At 40.8% G+C, this 26,150-nt stretch overlaps 1 protein-coding gene across 2 annotated transcripts in view; it reads left to right on the forward strand.

Moving 5' to 3' along the window:
- Positions 1-26,150, forward strand: part of st6galnac3 (ST6 (alpha-N-acetyl-neuraminyl-2,3-beta-galactosyl-1,3)-N-acetylgalactosaminide alpha-2,6-sialyltransferase 3) — a gene marked incomplete at its 3' end in the record, with an annotated part of 86,441 nt that overhangs the window by 36,817 nt on the left and 23,474 nt on the right. For both annotated transcript variants that reach the window (XM_083927901.1, XM_083927902.1), the window contains exon 3: positions 2,082-2,491. In XM_083927901.1, coding sequence (XP_083784027.1) covers positions 2,082-2,491 — 410 coding nt within the window. The remainder of the gene's footprint in view (positions 1-2,081; positions 2,492-26,150) is intronic.

Consider the following 26,150-nt stretch of genomic DNA (forward strand, 5'->3'; position numbering starts at 1 on the left):
GACATTAATCTTAGGACGTAAAATAAAATTATATATGGCTGTAAAACTCTGATGAATATTTCTTTTTATAAATATTACCAGATGTATTTTATTTTATGTTCTGATCGCACAAGCCCATTGCCAAAACATCACTTTAATAATATTATAGGGCACATATAAAGTATATCACAAACGATAACATCGAGAGATGGGAAAACTACATGCAATGAAGTGTATTTTAGAAGAGAACTACACCCAGAGGTTATCAGTCAGTATTAAGAAGATATCTCATCTCATCTCATCTTCATCCGCTTATCCGGGGTCGGGTCGCGGGGGCAGCAGCTTTAGCAGGGGACCCCAAACTTCCCTTTCCAGGGCCACATTAACCAGCTCTAACTGGGGGATCCCGAGGCGTTCCCAGGCCAGTGTGGAGATATAATCTCTCCACCTAGTCCTGGGTCTTCCCCGAGGCCTCCTCCAAGCTGGACGTGCCTGGAACACCTCCCTAGGGAGTTCCTTACTAGATGGTCCTGAACCACCTCAACTGGCTCCTTTCTACGCAAAGGAGCAGCGGCTCTACTCTGAGTTCCTCACGGATGCTGAACTTCTCCCCCTCTCTCTAAGGGAGACTCCAGCCCCCCTCCTGAGAAAACCCATTTTGGCCGCTTGTACCCACGACCTCGTTCTTTCGGTCATGACCCAGCTTTCATGACCATAGGTGAGGGTAGGAGCGAAGATTGACCGGTAGATCGAGAGCTTTGCCTTCCGGCTCAGCTCTCTTTTCATCACAACGGTGCGGTAGAGCGACTGCAGCTCCGCCCCCGCTGCTCCGATTCTCCGGCCAAACTCACGCTCCATCGCCCTCTCAGTCGTGAACATGATCCCGAGGTACTTGAACTCCTTCACTTGGGGTAAGGACTCATTCCCTACCTGGAGTAAGCAATCCACCGGTTAAATTAAAAGACTATTTATCACTTGAACTCAAAGTTCTGTCCCTGAATGCAAAATAACCATAAAAGTCTGCAGTTACCAGTAGCTAAGATTCCTAGTTTAAATCATACTTATCTTGTCTTTATTCGTTTTTTTTCAATTAGATGGCTGCTGTTCCCTTAAAAACCTTCTTGCATTTTTAGTTTCTTAATCGTAGAGGATGTTGTTATCTGTATATAAGCAGGCTGAAAATGCTATAAACGAAAATGATAAAGCACTGCGGTGTTTTGCACTGTGATATATTTCCTTTCTCTTAGGTCTTTATTGTCTAGTTTTCTTGTGCCTCTATTGTGGGAACTGAACCACAGCCCTAATGATTGTTGCCTCTGTTGTGGATGAAATATTAGATTACTTATTGTCTCTTTAACCATAGCTTTAGCCTCTATTTAAAACACATAAAACAGCAACAGACAGGTCCTGCATATTTCATTATCAAGCCTGTGCATTATTATAGTCTGCATTAATACCTGAAAAACATGGATCTTGACTTGCAGATTGCACATGAACATTTGTGACTGAACTTGGACTTGGACTTGTCTGTTAATTTGAGACTTTATGTGAGACTTACTCTGACAGGCCTCACACTAAACTACGACAGTGATCTGTGACTTGACTTTATTTTGTGTTGGGCAACTTTGACCTAAGACTGTTTTACTGATTTTGGACTTTTCTTGAAACTTACTCTGACAGACTTGACTCAGACTCGTCTTAACTGATTTGATACTTGTCTCTATTGTTAAACTTCACTTGAGACGTAACCTGTTAACCTGATAATTGCTGTTCAACTCACACTTAAATGATTCGAGAAGTCACCAGGGCTTGTGTCTTCGTTGACTTTGACTTTCCCCGATTGACTTTGACCTGAGATTGACGTGACCCTATCTCAGCTGGCTTGAAACTTGAAATCGTCTTAATTCACTTAAGACTTGAAATAGACTGATTGACTTCGACCTAAGACTTGACTTGGCCCTGTGTCAGTTGACTTACCCTGACATACTTGAAATGCGATTCAGATTCAGATTCTCTGTTGACTCGAGACTTGACTTGGATTTGTCTCAACCATAATATAAGAATGATGAATTGTTCTAAGTGACTTGCTCCCCCTCCTCCAGCCTCTGAAGCTGCACTGTGAGCTCTGCAGCATCGTGTCCAGCTCCGGCCAGATGTTGGGCCAGGCCGCCGGCCCGCAGATCGACCGCTCTCCCTGCATCTGGCGGATGAACAACGCGCCCACTCGGGGCTTCGAACGCGACGTGGGCCAGCGGACCACGCTGAGAGTCGTCTCGCACACCAGTGTCCCTTTGCTGCTGCAGAAGCCCCAGTACTTCTTCGGCCAGGGAAACGACACCGTCTACGTCGTGTGGGGGCCCCTACGAAACATGAGGAAGGATGGGAAGGGCATAGTCTACAACATGCTGCGACAGGCGGCCGAGAACTATCCTCATGCGCGCATCTACGTCACCACAGAGGACAGGATGAACTACTGCGACATGGTCTTCAAGAAGGAGACGGGTAAAGACAGGTGGGTCAGATCTGACTGTATTTATTTCTTTCTGTTTTGGGTATCACACAGCAGACCTTCTCTGGTTTTTCTCTCTGACAGATTTACCCCTCAGTACTTTCACATTCACTGTTGTGTTCACTGCTTTTGCTTCGCCCTTATCAATGCTGATGGTGTGCGCAGCGCTTTATGATTTCCTTGTCTCAAATCCCTCCTTTCACGAGGCCTTATCAATGTGAGTTACTTAACTTTCTCTCTACAGAGGCACAACATGGCACTGGAGGCCATTTTCTAACGAAAAGCTTTTATGAGGAGTCTCAGAAGCATGTGCAGCCTGGGTTGTTGACATCAGCCAAATGCCGGTCTGGGGAAAATATGGTTAATGAGGTAGCATGGTTCTGGCAGTGTTTCTAAACACCCTGGTTGCAACCAGTCTCACAACTTCTCTGACAGCATCTCAGTGTATCTATAACGAGCAAGAAGCGGTAGAATTATTCAAGCTACAGATCAGTAACCTGGAAAGTTGGAAAGGATATTTGTTTGTCGGAGGCATTTGGCAACAACATAGGCTAAAAATGCACTCTGTATTTTAAAGAGAGTCCCACCTAACAACTCCTCTAGCAAGTCCCTGAAGACAATTGCAAGTTAATGACTATGAGAGCCAGGCTCCAGGCTCGCTATTGTTTAAGACGAACCTCATTTCCCAGACTAGCCTCTGCTCGTTTTCACGTTCCTGCCTCTCCCGCATGTCATCAAGACCTCTCTTAACTTCTTAAGAGGATTAACATGTTTGGTAATAGGCGTAGCATCCAGTCCATTCCGGCTCCATTGTCTCGCTCTTATTCAGGATGACAGGGTTAACACTGAATTTCATGTAGAGTGTCCATGTTCAGCCTGGCTCAGCTGTTCTGGAGGCCCATGAAGCACAGATAGAGACGTGGGATTAGGGAGGTTTGCTCGGGGGAAAGAATCTCATTACAGGACATAATGCTCCTGGGTGTGATGCAGCGCTTCAGTCTTTACTGATTGGTAACAGAGACAGAAACTCGAAGTGTGAAAAATGAACCCCATCTAATGAATATGTGACGAGCTCTGAGAGGTTTCTCTACATGTGTGCTTCCCAGCCTGTCCGTCATTGTTTGTTTGTCTGAACCTTGGCTGTTACTGCCCAGGTAATGGGTTTTAAATTAGCCTGAAATACAGCATTAACACAGTATATATTAATGTGATCAGAGGGGGAGAAAGGAATGACTTTGATCATTATAAACTATAGCTCTTTATGTTGCTCGCAGACATGCAAACTAGTTCTTGAACAATCTCAAAAATCCAAAAATCTAAAAAAAAAAAAGTATTTTCTCGGCTTATTCATGCAAGCTACATTTATTGATGACCAACAACATAACGCACTCTTAAAACACTCTTACTGGAGCAGCTAGTCTGCTTTTACCCTGTCATTTGTGTGTGTACGTGCGTGCGTGTGTGCGTGCGTGCATGCTCGCACACTGGTTCGCACACATTGCTTGCTGCACGATGTGGGGGATAATCATCAGCTTGGCGGAGATAGAATAGTGATCGAATACTACTCTAATTATCCGGATTGCCGCGAGCAGCAGAGGAGCCGCGCCGTCTTAACTTCGACTTGCTGATCTGGCGGAACGCAGCCTTGGCTCGCTGACTCGCCAGTCAACCGCATAACTGTCTCTCAGCCTGTAATTTAAAACCACAGGTAAAGGGATCTGTCAGGAAGCGCAGTCATCTCAGGACAGAGGTGAAGAAGTTAAAGTTAAAAGACTAGAGACTAGAGGTAGAGGGGTTCCGATGATGTAAACAGATCTTGATGTGTGACACTGGAAAAGTGATATAATCAAACATATTGTACTCAAAGTGATTGTTATGGCACGGTCACAGCTGACATTTTGACTTGTTATTGTAGGAAGAGCACAGCTGTTGCTACATTAACCGTGTCTGTGTTTTATCATAGTGTCCCAGTAAGACCTGACAGTGTGACAGTGAACCAGCATGACCAATACCAGGATCCTGAAATAGAACCAGCTAAATGGTATTCAGCCATAATACGTTTTCCTCCTTTAACATATCTTCTGTGAAAAAGGTGCATTATACAGTATAACTCCCTTGAAGCGCAGGCAGGCACAAGTGGCTTTCTTTCTATGGGTTTATTTGAAGCTTGTCTCTCTCTCTCACTCCAAATCCTCCGTGAACACTGAATAACGTTGACAAAATATAAACAATGCCAGCTTGACATAAACAATAACATGCCCAGCATGTGAAATAGCATTTACAAAGTAAAACACAGATAAATAAAATACCTTGTTGGCTGCATGCTACAAAAACTGGAATTGTCTTCAAATCTTCAACTATCTTTAGTCTTTTGTGATGAGGATGAACTTGAATCAGGGCCAAAGTCCTTCATAACTGCTGATTGCTTGTGCCGATGCCGTCCGTCGGAAAACAGGAACGCAGGCAAAGTATATCACCATAGTGTTGCAACGTATTGAATCGTAACCCCTGTATCATGATTGGTATTGCCTGATTCTACATAGCATACACAGCCCTACTGTTTACAGTTGTCTGTATGCCATTTTCTAAACTGGAAATGATAGATTTCTTCTGTATATTTAGATTTATGTTGCCATGTGACTTGTAAATACTAATGTAGCCACTTTTCCAGCCTAAAAATTGCCTAAAACTGCCGTGTAGCATGACATTTGTATGGAAATTGGGACACAGTATCGATTGTCACACAATGGATTATGGAAATCCCGCTCACAGCTTGGAAAAAAAGCGGATGATGGTAAACAACTTCTTGGCACAATTATTGGATCATTTTTCAAAGAACAAACCCGTGAAGGACTTCAAGAAAAGCATCCTATGAAAATGTGTGTATGCTATACATTATTAGAGTAATAGGGAATCGGGATTCAGTGGGTCTTTTTAAATAACAACAATGAGTAAATTGTTTGGATGTTCTGAGATGTGGATAAATCTGCAGGAGCTATGTCCTCTCTTCAATATCCAATTATAGAAAACACAATAGATTCAATATCATTCCATACTGTACACAGGACTCTGTGGTTGAAAATGGCCTCTGTTGGCTGGCAGGGAAAATGTCCACGTTTATGTATTTTCAAACAAAGAGACGGCTGAGTCATCAAGAAAAAACCTCTCTTTCCGAGGCACATTATCGCATTGACGTCCAGGGACATTTCCCTCTCCTCGTCTTTCTGCCTCGCTCTATCCAAACAGCGAAGAAAAACCATCAGATGGAAATAGACAGGAAGAATTTGAACCAACATCTAAAAGGAGCCAAGACAATGAAAAGTCTGACCGCAGCCCTGGATGTAAACGTATCTGACAGCAGCTTAAACACATGAATTATGTGATTGCGCACTGCGGCTGAAAGTTGCACAGACAGAAGCTATCCATTATCAGCGCTACCTCCTGAGCTGCAGTCGGCGGCTGTCGGACCGTATCGGCGCGGCCCTGTTAGCGGAGGTAGATAACAGACCTTACAACGACACAGGACTTAAATCACAGTGTCACTTTACAGCACTGCCACCTGGGCCTGCGTGACCTGGGTCTCTGCTCCCCAGCTGCTCCTTCCTACCACGTGTGTATACTAAGGTTTGTTTTCTCAGTTGTGACACTATGCCTCTGTTTCTGAAAGCCTGGGCAGCTTTTTTTTTATCCCTATTCATTCTCTTTCCGTTCCACAGAATCAGGATTACTCTGCATTACATTTCTTTAACTGTGTTAACCTTTAGAAAGTGTTTTACAGCCTACGAGGTAATTGTTCGGTTTCTCATTTGAACAAACACTTTTTTAGACTCTTTTTTTTAAAAGTGTGTATTTATAAGAATAATGGAGAAAATAACCAGCGGATGAATCCATAATGAAAACAATCATTAATTACAGTCCAATACAAAACTACAGCAGTAAAACCCTGCTTTTATATTAATATTTGAGTAATAGTAATAATAATAATAATAATCTATCGAAATAATATATAATAGTAAAACAGTGGGACATTTTACTTCATGGAGTACTTGTAATACTTGAAGTCCACGTCCTGATGACACTTGCATGCTTCTACTTGAACTGACAACAGAAATAACTTATCACTATGAAATAAATGTTGATTGCACAGAGAAATGATGCCATCAGCTTTTAGATGGGAACAAGGAGCGATCTGCTCATTAAACATCACAAAGAGTCAAAATTGCAAGATAATACAGTTGTTGTTTTTAGTTATAGCTCATTTACTTTTGTCTACTCAAGTATACATTTCTACTAACCGCAAGACGTCTCGCAATCTACTCCTGTTCTGTGAAACAGCGAAGACATGGACGTCATGTCGCTGTCCCTCACCTTTAATCGTGTAGACAAATCTAACATCGCCTGTCACTACACGTTTGCATCTGTCCGTCACATCCCTGGTCCCTGTGACGGTCATGTGCCTCTTCATGCAAAGGAAGCTGTAAACTAATACTTAGAGCTATTCCTCAAAACGTTATTTGAAAGTGCGACTCGTGGCGAAAAACTCCACAGGTGACCTTTAATTTCAGAACACAGGAGCCATTAAGTTATAGCTCATTTACTTCTATGTACTCAGGTTTATATGACCCTCAGTTATTCTGATGCGCATGCAGCATGAAATTAGATTACTAGTTGTAATGTACGGTATGTTTTAGTGTCACATCTGGCTGGAAAGGAACTCCTGTTGAGGCGTCAGAAATAAGAAGGCATGAATGCGACAGTAAAACCAGTAAAGTGACATGTTTTTGAGGGATTATTTTTGGAATGAAGACTGGTGTCTTGCTGTGGTTGTCAGATGAGAGACGGCAGAGTGTGATGAAAGCAACTGTTATGTGAAAAACAAAATTGAGTAAAATTGAGTCAAACTTCTAATTGGAGCTGTAAAAGTCCACTCGAGGAAATTGTTGTTCATGCAGGACCAGAATCAGTGACCAACCGGAAGTCTTAGTGGCACGAACTGAACAAAAATACAAATTATCCTTAAAGGGCTTACTGATGCCTCAGGTTAAAATGATCAAAAATGGATGTTTTCATCTGTAATTCATCATCAGGGCTGAGTCAGTCTAATTGTAAATGAACTTAATAGCAGACGCTCAGCTCACATGGGCCTCCAAATATGTTTTAATCTGTTTTTATTAGTGTGAATGTCACGGCTGTGCGATCATGCTTCATAATCTCCAGTCGTCCACTTCATATCAGTGTAAGTACCCCTGGCAGTCAGCGCTCATTCATCCTAAAAATAGTTCAAACGAAACACCATTCAGTTCAACAGCCTCTCTGTGTTATAATAATAGTGTTAGAGATTTGGTCCAATATTTGTGGACGTGAACAGCTCTTTACCAAAGTCATGTGTCGCAGATCTGAGAAAAGCCTGGACGAGCTCAGTATCAGTATCCTCTGTATCAGGACAAGACAAACGAGGGCAAAGCACCCAAAGGGAGTCTTTTTTTTATTTAAACTGAAAACATCCCCATGGATTAAACGCTCACTTATATTTAAAACACTCCCAAAGTATCCTGTTCATTGACTGGAAAACGGCTTTAGGTTGTACTCCTGATATGCTACACATTTTGGCTTCATAATTCCTGTATTATAAGGATCTAATGCTCAAAATATGTGATTGGACTAATGTTAGTACAGACCAGAAAAACATTAGTAAAAATATACTCGACATAATGGAAGCTTGCATGGTGACATAGCAACTGATGTGAAAAACTTGTACTGGATGACGATCATTCCCAGAGATGAATGAAGAATAACTCAAAGAGCCTCTGTTGTCCTAACTTGAATATATTGCTTAATAGGAATATCTGACCGAAGGAGTTCTTGGTAGAGCATCAATACGAAGAACATCGCATAATAAAAAGAGCTGTCTCAAGGCCCAAGGACCATCCTACCCGCTAAAGCTCCAGGATAAAAACAAACAAACACTTGTGCAGCCTTTTTGAGACATGCAACAAACAATCTCAGATGTATGCATACAAACCAGAACTATGGATTACACTTCGGTGTCTGATCATATTTTCCTCCAACAGTAACTAATTCACTATGAAACAAGATTTTAGTGGAATCAGCTAAACTTTTAATATTACCTTAACGCAAAATCTATACATTGTGTTCATCTCAAGTTAATTCAATTAAAAATGTCCATTTGTTTTATTTAGAAGACTCTGTAAACATGAGTTGTTCTGACAGAGTTGAATGAATGTGCTGGTGTTTTTAAAGAAAAACTAGAGACCATCTTGTGATCACAGAAGTCGCAACAACAAATTGTGGGCGTAAAGCGTTGGAGCAATGGCACCTTCCCTACGTTCTACCCCTCTACTTCTGGCTGTCCTGCTCAGATCACACACATTTTTAAACTTGGCCTCCATTTTCAACTCAACTACATACCTGTTTTGTGTTTTGTCACTGTACCTCGTAGAATTGCGATGCTATCGTGGTGTCAAAATCTGTCGACCTTCTAACTACATTTTACCATAATAATGCACACACACGCACACACGCACACACGCACACACACACACACACACACACACACACACACACACACACACACACACACACACACACACACACACACACACACACACACACACACACACACACACGTAAAGATGAAAACAATACAAGTGTTGCTGTGCGGTTGGTAACAATAAGCATCTTCACAGACTTCCCAAGAAGCATTGTTTGAGAGTTATAACTCTCCGTAGACCGCTCCCTGTCGTTTGGAAGTTTGAAGAAAACATACATGATGGAAACTTCATACTTGAAAAAAAAAAACTTTCTTGAAACTTGAAACTTTATCACATTTGAACAAAACTCATCTTTGCTTCTTTTTATAATAATGAAAACAAAGTATTGCCACTTCTACTTAAGTAAAAGATCGGATTCTTCCACCACCACTGATGTGCATCTTTGCTGATTCAAATCACTTTGCTCAGTTCAGTTCAGAGACTTGTAGTGTAACACGTTCATTCATTTTTTATGCCTTTGCGCACTTCATTTATTTGATCAATATGATTTGGTTTAAGAAAATAAGCATAAAATATAGGCATTTTTGCCTCTATCGTCACTTATTATGATAACCAGACAAAAATATAATTTATAATATTTTGAACTAATGTCGACAAAAAACAGTCTAAAATAAGAGGGTGTTAAATTACTTGGTACATGATTTAAAATGAACACTGGGCACTGGATGATACGGGTCACTCATAACTGCTTGTTTGTCAAATCGCATGTTTTAATTTCCAGATGAGTATAAAAGCAGTGATCACCATGGTGAGAGTTAGATAGGTTGGGTTGGGTAAAGTAACGGGGGAGGTGGGGCTGTGCTATCTGGCAACAAGGTTTCCAAAGGAGAGCAAACAGACACACATTTTTAGACATACCAAGTTTTAAGTATGCTAGACATTTTCCCATTACTGTGCACAAAAGTACTGTATGTACAAAGAGGTCCAAAGAGCCCTTCCTGGCAGAGCGCGCTTTGCAGGATCACTTTTTCTCCCCCTCATACGCATGCTTCACCTCCGCTGCAACAACGCCATCCTAGGGGAAACACTGAAGTGAAGATATTTCATATCCAAAAGGTCAAAGGTCAACTTTACTGTGACATCACAATGTTGCTGACCATTATTCAACACCATAGCTGAGGAACAGAAGGGGAGACATTTGGTCTGATAATGAATTGGTGACATTAATCTTCAAACTGGGCTGATTGTATAGATCTTCTGTGCTGCCCGGTTGAGGATGTATGTGAAGCACGTTTCAAGTCTTCTCTGCATATGTTATGTAAGTCTGGACACACATGGATGTAAACTGCCACTGGTTGGTGAAGTAATACAACCGTAATACTATTTTTTTCAAAGCTATAATGTTGGAATGTAAGTACTACAGTAAGTGAGAACACAGTAGCCTCATTTGCTGAGAGCATTTCAACTCAGACAAATGACCCTTAATACATAATCACAGTTTCACTTAACAGAGATGGGTTTTTGTCTTTGTTGAGGCCTCACTTCCCTTCATTGTATTGTAATGAAAAAGAAATGTCTCCAGTGCAGCTTTGATGTATGATGTATTTCACACCAGGCAGCTGAAAATTGCTGCCTGACCCTGAAACATACTAACACAAAGTGGAGGAATGTGACAGAAAAAACTTTCTTAGTCTGCATCTGGATGTGATCAAGATCACGCAGCCTCTGGCTTCAATGTCAAACGACTCTCTGCCAGTGCACAGACTTTTGTTTACAGGGTGCCTGCTACGTGACTGTATCTATAATTGCTTTGTGTGTCGGATGTCAAGAGAAAAAGAAACCTGTAGGAGATTGAAACACAGTGTTTGCAGCATCACCACAGAACTGTAATTTCATGCTTATCACGGTGAGCCGTTTAAAGAGAAAAGAGAGCGAGAGCACTCATTGTGTTTCTCTCCACATGAAGCCGTGATTCCTGCTGTATGTGGCCCTAAAAATCTGCACTGAGCGTGCTGCTATCCATCCAAAAAAATCATTTGTCCCTGATCAAGCGTGTAATGAAATTTCTGTGTTGAAAGCTTGTAATTGCTGTGAAATTATCTTATTAAATGAAGCCACTGGAAACCCTGAAACACAAATATCCTGGCGTTCTGGGAGGCTGTTCATCAGGTCAAAAGCGGTCAGAGGAACAAGAAAGTCATCAGGCCAAAGGGATAGGGATTCAGGGATTGAGCGATTCATGAGTTTCTGTGTTCTCGTGACTACGTCTGAGAGAGAAATGAGCTGGGAAGGGAGAGAAGCAAGCTGTCAGCTGAAGGCAAAGTGCACTCTTCTGTAAAGTCCATTTGCATTCGTGTCCTAATGATGTAATGACACTCTGAGGATGTTAGAAAAACTATTAGCGGGGGAAGGTCACTGGATTTCCATTTGGATCCTGAAAAACCCTCCATCTGTGTTGGAGGCATGTTTATTCACAGCCTTTGTGTACTCTGTTTTTACATTTTACAACAAAAAACTGCTTAAAATTCATCACAACAGAGCAACTAAGAACATTTACTCGAATACTGTCCTGTAAGTGGTTTTGAGGTATTAAAAGTCAAGTATTTGACACTTTACTTTTCACATGTATACGTTTAGTTACTTGTTACATTCATTCATTCATCTTCAACCGCTTATCCCGGGGTCGGGGTCGCGGGGGGGCTGGAGCCGATCCCAGCTGACATCGGGCGTGAGGCGGGGTACACCCTGGACAGGACGCCAGTCTATCACAGGGCACATAGAGACGAACAGAGACAGACAACCATTCACATCTACGGGTGATTTTTTTTTTTTTAGAGTCATCAATGAACCTAACACGTGCATGTCTTTGGATTGTGGGAGGAAACCAGAGAACCCGGAGGAAACCAGATTCATATAAATAATACAAAATATAATCTTCAAATTATTGATGATGTAATAACTATAGATTAAGATAAAGCTTCATTGATATCCAGGGGGGAATTCACAAGTTACCAAGCAGATCAAGTATATAAAGTAACTTAGAATTGACTGCAGCAATACAATATTGCACACATAAGGGCATCAGTAATTACAATCCAATAATCCATTATACATTACTCTAAAAGAACCCATTACTTTTACTTTTGGTACTTTGGTATATATTGATAGTTCCATGGTTCATGGTGCTAGTTCCTTGCCCCTTAGATGAATACTCTATCTTCCTAATTTACACTCTGTGGCCAAAAGTATGTGGACATCTGAACATCACACCTGAATGTGATTTTTTTTTTTTAAAGACAAGGCCATCTGCATTAATAAGCTGCTACAACACTCTCTTGGAAGGATTAAACACTAGATATATTTTTCCCCCATCCAGCCAGATGAACATTAGTGCGGCCGAGCACCGATGTTGGTCGATATGGGGGGCTTATAGTTGTGCGTCAGGGGGTTACGGCTTAGCTTTGAAGCCTGCATGCATAGTAGCCGACGTGCTGTTTCTCCCCACAGGTTTCTGATTCCAGGGGAGATCGTCGATGGTGAAGACAAACATTAAGCAACCTCAAGGAATGTTTAATTATCCGCTCCATTTCCATGAAACACACGCACACAGATGTCGAATATGGTGTGGAAATGGTGAAAAGGTGGGTTTCTACAGAGGGACTCTGGTCAGCCCATTGCATCAATATAAACCAACTAAAGGCCTAAAAACTAGGCTGGGCGGTAGAACAGTACAGTATACCAGGGTGCTTAAAATCCCGACAGTATAATTTTAAAAGCATCAAATATGCAGGCGCTTCTTGATTAAACTGATAGAGATGCTGTAGTGAGGGGATGTATTGTATTGTATCACTAGTTTAATAAACTATAAAATTTGTAGCTGTATCGTAGCTGCTATTGCCGCTACTCATCATTGATCATGTTTGCCACCATAATTATTATCATTTTCACATTCTATCACCTTAGCTGTGCTTGTTTCTACTATTCTGTTGTATTAACTGTCTTAATATTTACGTTATATTCACATTACTATAAATATTATTATAGTTACTGTTAGGCTTTGCTTGCATCTCTGTAAGTGTGTCTGTCTGTCTCTCTCTGTCCATCTTTTCTCCCTCCTTTTCTTCCTCACCAACCGGTGCAGACAGATGTGCGTCCTCCACAGAGCTGGGTCTGTCTGACGTTCCTGCCTGTTAAAGGGAAGGTTTTCGTTGCCACCGTACTCTACAGAGGAATTGTTGGGTCTGTGTAAATCATAAATAAGTCATAGAGTGTGGTCTATACCTACTCTGTAAAGTGTCCTGACATAACCTTTGTTATGATTCGACACTATCAATAAAATTGAATTGAATTGAATTGAAATATTGTAGTGCAGACGCCTCTGTGCAAGCTGGTCAACTTATCCCACACCAAAGTGAGGAAGTCATATCTTGTCGGTCCACTCTTTGTGTATGAGGGCATTGTCCACATTCTATTGCCACTGCAGTTTGTTTTTTTTATTTAGTTTTTTTTGCCTGCCCACATTTTAAGATCTGGTTGTTTTTTCTTTGCTTTGAATAAATAGTTGTTTATAAAAAAAAAAAAAGGATCTAGAAAAACTAGCTTCCATATAACAGTAGCAGTTTGGTCAAACCCTCCCTTAGCATGCTGTCTCTGCTCTCTACCATATTTGAATTAAGTCTCCTCTATTCAGTGGAAGCTAACAAAATCACATTCAGCTCACGAGACTGGGTTCTTCTACCAGCTGGGCAGTAACGCAGGTAGACATGATGGTTAGCCCGGGGCCACAAAAGCAGTAAATGCATTTTCTGTGCTGCTTTGCCGCACACTTGCATCACTAGCCACCCAGACCCATCTAATACCCCTTATTAGATCAAATGCCTCTGTGGCCTAAGAAAATAACACTCTAAAGAAATAAAATAGCCTCATAACACAAAGCTGCACGGTGTGTCAGTGTGTATTAAGAATATATCTCTTCACCACTGTCACAACATAGTTTCTTGCTCATGTATGCTTTTAATAGGAATTATATTTGCCCTTTAAAGGGCTTATGTTGTCTTCAAAAGGCATATGAGGATAAGATGAAACTTTATGACCCCTGTTAGGAAATTATATACATCTAACTGCAGCAGCAAAAAGCAATGGTAACACTTAAAACGGGCATTGGAATATAAATTAGGGCATTAAGAACAGTAGAAACTTCCAAAGTAGCAATATAATCAACAATAAAATGCAGAAGTGAACATTTTTTCTTGAGTTTTGACTCAAAGGACATTTGAAGGGGTCAACTTGGTCTTGTATCGACTCAACCATGAAAATAATCGCTAGTTGCAGCCCTGTTATCAACACAGTGTCGTAATAAAGGTTTAACATAAATGCAAAATGAATCACATGAATCATACTTACCCAAAGAATTAAAGACACCAGGTGTGTGCAGTTAAATGTAAAGAGTAGAAGCAACAGTATGAAAAAAAGAGAACATTAAGAACATTAATATGAATTTCCAGCGTAACTAATGGCCTGCAAATATCTTTTGTATTCACATTCATCAGTCCTACAGATGGCTTTGTCCTCCTCCTCCCCCTCTTTCTCTTCCTCGTCTTTTCCCAGACCGGTGTTTGACATTTTAACTGCAGCGGGTGCAGAATTTTAAGTCTCCCAGCAGAGCCGATGTCTCTCTCTCTCTCTCTCTCTCTCTCTCTCTCTCTGCATGTCTCATGGATCCTCTAACACCTTCTGACTCGAACAGGCTTTTCTCTGATGTTTAGGTCGGCTAAAGACTTGTTTTTTTTAATGCTTGCTGTACTGTGGAATCACAATCAAATAATCTGCCAAACAGGCCGAAACACAAAATGGAATATGTGCAGCGTAATTTGACTGTGATGTCCAGTAATGCATTTACCAGCAGTACAAAGATGGATCTCCTTTCAGTGTCCTGAGAAAGAAGAACGAGTGCAGCCATAAAGCTCTGTGCAGCATCAGCTGTAATGCATTCTGTCCGTGGCGTTCTGTTATATGCTCAGCTCTAAATTTGATGTGAACTAGTCACTTCAGATTGTAGTTGTACGCCGCTGTGTGAAAAGGTAAGCAATCACCTCTCGACAGCAGCATTAAAATCTGCTTCTAAAATTGTCAAGCCCTCGTCTCATCAAACAGAGCATTAGCGAGACAGCGGCAAAAAAATAATTAAGCTGTTTGCTTTTCACGACAAACACCAGCTATGAAGGTTCTTTTCAATCAGCTAATGCAGTGCATTACCGCTTCACATTTTGTTTTCCATTTTTAAATGCGTCGACACACAAATCATAGCAATCCCAGAGAGAGACTTCCAGTGACATTTTTCTTTTTCTGCAGAGCCGTGTGAAATTAGATGTTTTGCTTTCTGGTCAGCTTTCAATGCAGCTCCCAAAGATTCGGAGGCTTTTGAGTCTCAGTAATGTTGATACATGTCTTACTTCAATTTGTACCATTATATACTCTGCATTTAGTTGTGCAACTTTTTGAGCATTTCAAATATACAAGCAAAATACAGGATGTCAATTCTATTCAAGTCAATAGTTTTGCATTTAATCCATATTTTTATAGAATAAGGCACATTTTTAGGTAATCGTCTTATTTTCAATTTTTAACTTCAAGTTGTACTCTGTAAGATTTTCATGTCTTTTAAGTTAATATCTAACAAAGAGTGAGTAAAAACAATCATATCCACCCACTAATGAAAGCACTTGTGTCCTTTTTGCTCAGTATTCCTGTATCTGTGTCTGTGGTGACATTCTCGGGCTACATGTAAATAAGCCGCCATGTTGGTGACGATGCTGACAGCGGCTGGTCTGTCGGCAGAGATTGAGACTGACGGTTATGCTGCATTCATTTGTAATCGGAAATCGTGAATTTCCAACTTCTAAATCAGGCTTGTAGTAAGGACAGAAGTGTAATAGAACGATTAGCGTAGCTTAGCACAAAGAATGGAAACGAGGATACAGCTAGCCTGGCTCTGTGTAACGGTATAAGACAAAAAACTTTTATACTGCATATAGTATATATATATATATATATATATATATAAATATATATATATATATATATATATATATATTTATTTGTTTCCCCTTTGGACAGAGCCAGGCTCGCTGTTTGCTTCCAGGACATGCTCATCTGCAGTTACATCTTACTGCCAAAGAGGCTGCTAAGCTATCTCAAATCTTACGTTTTGTGACTCTTAAAAAAAAAAAAAGCATTTTCACAATGTAAAAATAAAAGTTTACCTAAAGAATGAGAAATTATTAAAAAAAACATATAAAGGGGACATGAAAAATTTACTTTTTCAATGCTTATGCTCATACATTTGCGTCTCTTGAGTGCTTACCAACCCACAAACTGTGAAATTAGAGAAGCCAGTCAGTTTTTTTGTTTGCTGCCTGGATCAGAAAACATGGGATTCAACTAGGCAGCAAAAATAAAGTGCCAAAAAGATCCTCAAATGGCCACACATGTATACAGCCTGGTACAAAAACAATTTTGGTCACTATGGCTAATATTCCAGTTCACGGCAACTGTATTTTTATATAATCCACCCATTTAAATTATATAAAGGCTTAAAGTTATTCATAATTCAGGGCATGGCCGGAAATCAGCTGATGTAGTTTAACGGCGGCAAAACTGCGTAGGGAAGGACGGTTGGGACAAGAGATGGGTCCCAAAACAGAGGACTTTGACATGGGATGAGAAAGATGCCCAACAGTGACAGAAGAGGGTTAGTCACAGACGGTCTGTCCTTCCTCCTCTGCCATTAACTTATTACCTCAGTGAAGACCTTTGCTCCCCGTGGACACAGCAGATTTATCCAACCTAAGCTAAGTCTTGGATTGGCTTCATGCCTCCTCTGGACAATAATTATTTATATGAGCAGCTCTTATTGTTTAGTTATATATTAATTTAATGTTTGATCATTCAGAATCCGGTGTTCTTGTCCTAATCTTAACCAAGTTTTGTTGCCTAAACTTAACTGTCACGATATCGTACCAGCTGCTGTTTGACAGTGTTAAATAGAACATTATATTTCATAAGATATCATATGAACTGTTGTGCACATGTTTTAGTAAAATATCATACAACCCTGTTGATGAGAATATGTTGATCCACACTCCACATCTTTGCCTATTTAATTATTTAATATGGAAATACTCAAGCGAAGGACTGCCTCAAACTGTACAGTACTTTTCCCTACTGTAGACATACAGACATATAGAGAGATGGTGTTCATTTGCATGAATGTCTATACTGTACCTATGCTGTACTGTATTTTTGATTTAGAAACGAAATCTATAAGAGCTGTGGCATTGTGTAAACGTGTCAAATTAGTGAGTGCGTTACACGTTAAAAGATGAATAATCACTTCATTATTCCGTCTGTCACACCTTTCAGATTTCTGATTTGTGTGCAGCGCCGTTTACCGTCTTCATAATGTGGTGTGATGAACATGAAAATGTAAAACCACGGCAGCGTGTCGCTGTAAGCCTCCTGTAAAAAGCAGGAGCGGTGCTGCATTATTGGAGCGAGAGGCTTCTGCATATTAAGGTCGTAACACATTTCTTCTCAAGCTGCCATAAATCTTCTTTACTTTAGGAGAGGGGACCTGGTGTGGCTTAAGAGCAGCTTGAACAGTCAGGCAGAGCATAACAGCACCGTGGTTATTGGGCTTTTGCTTGGGATTACTCTGTGTTGTGAAGCTCTCTACGGTGCGAGACAGAAGCCTGCTCTAAATTATTCAACATTAGAAGTGAGATTGATTATTGAGCTTTAGATCAATGATAATCAGTAGTACTGTGTGTAATTCAGGATTTTAGGTCTTTGTCTTGATCTCTATCCCCGGAGAAATCTTTTAAGGTGGTCCTCATCTGTTTTGCTAATCCTTTTCTTTTTTTACTCCCCTGGTCTTGGACAGGCATCCCATTAACATGTTGAATCAGCTGCAGAGCTGCCACTTACCTCACTGTTTAATTCCCTCTGTAGGTTGTTTTTTACTCTATTTTACTAAACCTATTCAAACTACTGCTCACCCCTTCTGACCTTCAACCATTTGCTTATTCTGCCAAATAAATCTGCATGAATTTTATTTTATGACACACCTGCCCAGAGACAGTGTTGCTGCTATGGCTGATGAGGAAAGCATGGCACTCCATGGGTTACCATGGGAAACTTACCAGGGTTGGCTGCCTTTTTTTTTTATGTCAGGCCAAACTAACCACTCTTTGCAGGGCCTTGCGGTCCTGTTCCATGCTGTTTCTGTACCAAGCAGTGATGTTCTCAATGGTGCAAGAGTAGAAATTCCTCAGTATTTGAGGGGATACCCAGAATTTCCTCAGGCGTCTAAAGTGAAAGAGTCTTAGCCTTGCCTTTCTCACTACGTTAGTATGCAGCGCCCAGGTCAGGCCCTTGCTGATGTGGACTCCAAGGTACCTCTGAGGAGAGGGAGCGTAAAGAGACAGGCGCTGAAATGGAGCGTTTCAGACTACAGGTATATTCAGACGGACAGCATGAGGAATAGAATGGGATTTTTGAACATTAAAGCATTTAATCAAAAAAAAATTCAATGAACCTGAAAATAAGCATTGTAATGGCCCCTTTAAGAAGAACTTCTCAAACTGCATGAGGCTTTAACTTCCAACTTTTTACTCACTTAGAATAAAACATAAATGAGATTCTTGTCTCTCAGCAAAACAAACGCAATTTAGTCCATGAAGTGTGTAAAGTTCTGGGTTCAGGTCATGGCGAATGATGGGATTCTTTACTGGAGGCTGTCTGTCAGATCCTAAATAAGTGGTGCTAATGGCTTTATAAACCAGTAAGTCTAGGTTTGTATTTATCAAATTATTGTTCTGTCAGCTGCAGAAAACTTTTGTATGAATGACTTCATTTTGCTGGCATATGTAGTACAATAGTACATCTAACTTAGAGCTGACACAAGTTAATGTTTTAAATTTTTTTTAGAAATCAGTAAAAAAGCAAAAAAACAAATGACCATCACCCTTTCCTTAAACCCAAGGGTACGTCTTGCCACAGCAGCATCGTAACTCTACACGTTGGTCAGTCGGTGCACCATATCTCCACCACTACTGAATGGACTGCCATGACATTTGTTACAGATATTCCTGGTGCCCTCTGGATGATGTGAAAAACCAAATGATGCCAATAATGAGCCAGTGTGAGGTACTTTATATTCAGTTTGCTTTCAGGTTGGGTGCAGCAAGAGAGGCTTTTTAAAATTCTCTTTATTATTGTTGTTGCAGCTTATCTGCTCCTCTCAGAGTCATTTACAATTCAAACCTGCCATTCCCAGCGTCTGTGTTTCACCCCTAACAAATTAAATGGGGTTGTTGTTGACAGGTGGGTTGTGGGAAGGTTGCTGGTTGACAGGTGGCCTGTTTCCATGACACTACACTACAGCACATATATTACCAGCCCACGACTCATCCATATTGAAGAGTGCATACATGATTTTTTGGTAAATACAGAGGCTGTTTGGTGAGTCTGACACTTGCTCCCCTTATGATGCATTACAATCTTGTTCATGTTTGTATATAAAAATAGGGCTTGCTTATAGCTTATTCTAGATATCAGACGGTATTGTGGAGGCTCTTTCTTTTACACAGCTGCAGAAAGACCTGGAGTGGAGTTAGATTTTTTGCCTTGCTTGCGGTGTGGCTCTTTGGATGGCAATGCTGGACTGTCTGCTCACATTGGTACAGACATCCATGGTCTGACTTATCCTCTAGTGTTACAGTCTTGACAACTATTGGATGGATAGTCAGGAAATTAGGTACAAACATTTCCCACATGGTTAATAGTGATAACTTTGGTGTCCCCGTCGTTGTTAATCTAGAACCATCCATACTTTGGTTTTTGGAAAACTAATGACCTCAGCTGGGCTTTGTGTTTAGTGCTAATAAACCAATGTGGGCATGCTAACATGCTACATTTAGATGGTGAACGTGGTAAACGTTATATCTGTTAAACATGGCGGTAGAGCTGCAGACTCTTAGGCTCCTTTCTTTACATTCTTACTTGATTTACGTGCTGAGGCGTTTCTGAAGTGTGTGGATGCGCCTCCTGCCTGAAAGAACAGGAAACCTTTTTTAAAAAAATAAATCATTATTATGGGTTTAACCGCAGAGATTAAGTGTCCCAGGGTGGTCTGAATGAGGGGGCTTTTTCACCTAGACAATAAGAGAATTTAGGGCAGACACTGAGCACTGAAAATACAGAAAGTACTGGCACAAAACATGAGCTATCGCTAAACTAAAAATACTGGAATCAGTTGAACCCAAGTAGGAATTCGCTGTTCCACTCATTGTACGTCGCTGAGGATTAACGCATAAGCTAAATGCTCTAAAATGTAACAGAAAGTAATATGCTTAGCGTGTGTGGCACACTTTGATTCACTGCTGAGCTCCTGTTGACTAATCTGTCTTTGTCTTTTAAAATGAGAAACAAGGTTATATAACCAGTTTTAAATATCTGCCCAGTTGTTTCAGACAAATTTGCTTTGTTGTTTTAGACGGGAGTGTGACTGAGACATGATATCTGTGGAAATTGTGTGGAATCAGACTTGCTTTTGACTTCAACTCACTTTTGAGGGATTCAAGTACGATCAGTTGAACTCAATTATCAGAATAAATGGAGCCACTATTACAAAATCTATCTATTTCTCTATCTTCCTCTCCTGGGGGCCATTAGGAACGTAATATTTTTCATCAAAAATGTTCAAAGAGTTTCGCACTTTGACTCCTTTCATCAAAGGTAATGGCACCTGGCAGCGGTCTATTTTTGGGATAAGCACAGAGTTAATTATGATTTATTGTCAAGCTATATTCAGCACTGAAATGAATTTAATCTAACAGTGAATGGCTGTGATTTATGAATTATAACATTGTTTTGGATTTATTGCGACCCTGGACATAGAGTAAGAAGCGTCGCTTGTGAAACAGACAGCTCCTTAGCCCTAAAGAAGTCTTTGCTTCAGACTCACTGAGGTTCTGTGAAATTAATGAAAGAAAACTGCTGGGGTGGTGGTGGGCACAAAAGCATCAGATGCCTTCGTCTGCTCTGAGAGAATTATTAAAGTACTGGTTGCCAGGCGGAGATGTGGAGATCAGTGGAGACCCCTCGCCGTGAGCTCTGTGCATGTCATGAGAGGAGAGGGGTCGCTGCGACGATGCAGGAGGGAGGCAGAGAGAGGGGGGAAATGTTGTTTTTTGCCTTTCGCTGTTTAGCACCATCTGTTTGGTCATTTGGGTGTTTGTGTGTTTTTCTGTAAACGCACCAGGGGACAAATGTTGCGAGTGTGGAGCAAGTTAGGATGATGGATGTTCTCCATATGCAGAGTGGACACAGCAGCCTGGATCATGCTAACAACACAGAGACTCTGCAGGGGAGGACATGTCAAGAAGGGACTTCTCCCTCCATGCAGATTGAACAGTTTACAGGACTCTATGTGTATATATATATATATATATATATATATATATATATTATAAGTACATCAGTGTCTGCATCGTCTTATTCTCATCTTTCCCCTATAGTATTTAAATTACTAGATTAACAAAGTGCCATTATCTTTAAAACACGACCCTTCAATATAGGAATAACATCAGTTATGTCATCATGACCGTCATCATATCCGGATCCGATCTCCTTAATATAAACTGATTTGTTAATCATATGTATCTGTCACATGTAATCAAACAATCAGACAGGGATCATGAGCATGAACCCTCATATCAGTCATATTGAAACTCCATCAAATCTAGGGAAGTAGCTCATAAATGGATAAAAAGTAAACAAAATCAAAGCAGTTGTTGTTGACATTACTCGGACAAAAGCCAGCGAAGACTGGCTGTTACTGTCCTGATAATCAGATGGGATATTCATTTTGTATAATTTATTCTTGTGTGGGTGTGGTTGTTTTTGTTTTTTGGGCGTACCACTAATGGCATGGATCCCACTAATCTGATCTTTTTTACATTGAGTGGAAAAAATATGGCGATAAGCATAGCCTACCAGCAGTTCACTATCAATATTACTAACATTAATGCTGTAAATATTATACTTTCACATGGAATAGTGTTGCACGGTAAACCGATATTAGTATGGCAGTGGGTCAGCGTGTCTGTGTGCAGCTCCTCTCTGCTTCATCACTGCCTGCAGCCAGAGTGGGCGCGGTTGCATGGTGACAGACAGTCACAAAGCGAGACAGACATGGCTAAAAGTGGCATGAGTGTATCGATATATTTAGGCAGGTATTTACGGAAATCTCAATTCTGGTATCGTGACAACATTAACGTGCAATCTGTTTCACTGGAGTTGGCTAAATTCAGCAACAGCGTGTACAGTTGTGTCAGTCTCATCCAGGCTCATCTCCATGGATGCAGAATGGTAGCTAGCTCGGTATGTTGGATGATGTTGCTGAACAAATCTGAAATGTGCATGCTTATTAAGTGGTTTGGAACCAGGCGAGACTTAAAGCTGCTTGAAAATGTTAATATATTTCAAATTTCATGACATGCAGGTGTTCGGTTAATTGATGACTCTAAAAATTGCCCGTAGGTGTGAATGGTTGTCTGTCTCTGTTCGTCTCTATGTGCCCTGTGATAGACTGGCGTCCTGTCCAGTGTGTACCCCGCCTCACGCCCGATGTCAGCTGGGATCGGCTCCAGCCCCCCCGCGACCCCGACCCCGGGATAAGCGGTTGAAGATGAATGAATGAATGAATGGTCACATGCTACAGAATGTTGTGGTGTACTGTATTAATGGGGTTCAAGCTCAGGACGCTTTCAGGAGTGAAGTGAACATTGTTGCACTTTTTCAAATGTGAATATTTGTTCCCTTTTCTTTCAATTATTTTGATCATTTTGATTCATTTTTTAAATTAATATTTAGGTTTGTGCTGTTGGTTGGACAGAGAAAAACATCCTGAAGGTGTCACTAGTATCAGGGTAATTGTGACTGCATTTATCCCTATTTTCAGATTGAAAAAAAAACAAGCAATCTATCGATTAATGGAAGATGATGAATACTTCCACCACCACTGCAGGCAGGTCATTAAATCAGAAACAACAGAAAAACTTTAAGAAGAGAGAGAAAACTCACCAGGATCTGGACTTTGGCCAGATTCAATAACTTGGTCATTATCAATCTGCAACTTTTCACTTTTGCAGCATTTCCTTTGGGTTAATGAGGCATATTTTACCGTTGCACCCCCATTTCAGCTGAGATCCAAGTTGTATTTTACCGTGATGTATCAGTCCTATGCCATTTCTATAGAAAAGTGTATCATCAGAGCTGATTTGATGACATTTGCCCACCCGAACAGGGTTTTACTCCACAGGCTAAGTGAAGTCTTACATTAGAAAAGGCTGAGTAGTGACGCCAGCGTAGAAGGATAAATGTATCAGACTTTTTACCTGGGAAACGTCAGGAAAGGTTAAGAATCGTTTTCTCCTCAATTGTGGTATTTTCATGATGATGGTTTTTGTCCACACAGTCCTCTCCTTCATGGTCTCCATCACCACTAAAATGGAGCACAGTTTGTCTCTGAAAGCTCAATGTACCCAGGATTAGCTATTCGGTGAGTACTCCACTTTACAAAATCCTCTGTGCAAAATGTCAGAGCAGTGTCATTAGTGGGCTGTTTGCAAGAATATCACCCTCCACATAGGGAGTTGAGAACCTTTCTGTCACTTTTTACCAGCCCTCTGTCCTGGGTCCTCTCACCACGCTCATTTTGACATCTGCTTTAGGAGGACAATGAGGCCATTAACTCGGGGGAGAGGGGGAGTCAGATAACAGAGGGTCAAAACAGACAGAGGGCAGAACAAAGTGGGAGGGGAGAGAGAAGATGAGAGTTGAAAGGGTCAGAGAGAAATTGTGGATAAAGGTGAAAACTCAGAGGAGCAGAGAGAGAGAGAGGAGCAGAGAGTGTGAACAAGAAATAATGAAAATGGTCATCAGAGAAAAAATGGGGAAAGCAGCTAAGAAAGTTGAACCACAAAGAAAGAGAGGAAGAAAGACTAGAACAAAAGATGCGTGTTACGAAACTATTCAGGGAACGATACATTTGAATACATAACACATGGGAACGATTTGATGCAATGTGATGCAGTTCTCAACATTTATTTAATGAAGACATTTATTTCCCACAGTGAATTAAAACAAGTTAATCCTATAAAAGTGACACTGGTTCTTACCTTCAAATAGATATATTCAATAAAAGACCAAGGAATCCCAATGTATTTTTGTCCCTTTACATTCTCTTTTCAGAATGACATGTCATTGTTTTTATCACTTTTCCAATAGAAACACGCTCTAACGTATTAACCATGTCACCAAATACATTATTTTCAACTCCACTGTAAGTCCTTAGGTCCTGAGACATAAAACAGGCCATAGATGTTGTGATACCTTAGGGCGCACTCACACTGTCCTTTCGCACCGCGACCCGGGCTTTAGGGTACTTGTCCCCCCTCCCTCTCCCCCCGCGCCCTAGTCCCGTTTGTACTCACACTGCCTGGGCCTCGGATAATGCTTCTTGCTGTCCATACGACATCACGCCGTAACTCGTCACACGCACTGATCGTGTGTTTTTGTGACTTTGTTTACAAATCTTTCCATAGACCTCAGAGTTTTTGTGAGTCTTGTCGACTGTTTTTTAATATTTTCATTGACCAAATCTGCAGTAAACACTCCACCTCCGCATCACAACAACGTGAACCTTTCACCGCCATTGTTGTTGTTGTTGTTGTTAAATGTTCGCGCATGGTCCGTCCTTCTATTTTCTATGTCCGAACAGGCGCACATACCGCTAACGCCGTAGGGCTCGTGCTCGTACTCGTACACGTGCGCACGCTCGTGCTCGTACATGTGCAAACGGCTCTGCTAAAGCCCACCTCTTTTAAGCGGGCCGTGGGCGGCCCGCTGTCCGCAGTTATGCGCGGAACGGGTGCACTCACACTGCTTAAAGGTACTAGGCTTTAGCTGAAAAACGGTTTTGGCCCGGGACAGAACGACAGTGTGAGTGCGCCCTTAGACCTTGCTGAGTTGTGGCTAAGTTGTGCCTGGAAAAAGTTTCTACCTTTCTTTACGGTCTGTAAAACAGACCTTATTATATATTATATAATATCATAGTATATTAAATATTATATTCGATGTTTTACTTAACTCAGGATATTTAGTTCAATCTGGCACAGCAAGAGATGGTTAGGGATACAGTATGTGCAATTGAAACTGAATGTGCAAATTGAAAACTAAATAAGTAAATGACTTTTAGTAATTATAGTACATTATAAGTATAACTGTATGCTGATGATCTGGTTTTGTGTGGGGTTCTTTTACAGATAAAGCTTATTTTACTTACTTATGTCAATAAATCCAATGAAAATTTTAGTCCCAGTACTTTTAGACTTGTCACTCTCCCCAGAGCCAATTGGTGTTTACTAAAGATATATCTTTATAAATTGGTCACAAATACTGTGCTATATATAATGTCTTTTTAATAAATAGGTTCAGTAGTTTCCTAAATCAGCTGAACATTGTAGTTGTAAGGAAATGTTTCTCAACCTGCATTTTGTCAGGTTATTGTCAGCTGCAGATAAACAATAGATTGTAAAATATGGACATAGTCTCCATGGTGTCACCCATAAGTTTCTGAAGTGTGGTTGTGAAGCTCAATGTGGGTGTCTCTGCCCAACGCCATCTTAGCAGTGCTTGACGCCGCATAACTCTCAGCTAATCCAAAAATGGGCAAAGAGATAGAGCGTGGATGGAGCTGAGAGGGGCTGAATGAAGCCTTTAGTCTCCTGTGACGGTACCCACGTGTCACTTAAAGTGGCCACACCCTTAAGTATGCAGAACCTGAAGACTTATACCTGTTTACACTTAGGAAAAACACATATTTTTCCATGCGGTTTGGCCTTTAATGTACACCAGAATGGAGGTTTGTCAAGGAGGAAGGTATTAAACTGAACTCCGGTGCATTCGGTAATTGACTTGCATGGACTGCCATTCATTATGGACGTAGTCGGCTGCTAAGGCTTGTAGCATTGTAAAACAGTCATTTTTAATAAACTCTGGATTTGCTAACTACATTGTTGGTGCTT

This window comes from Echiichthys vipera (genome assembly GCF_963691815.1).
Source record: "Echiichthys vipera genome assembly, chromosome: 15".
Lineage (NCBI taxonomy): Eukaryota > Metazoa > Chordata > Actinopteri > Perciformes > Trachinidae > Echiichthys > Echiichthys vipera.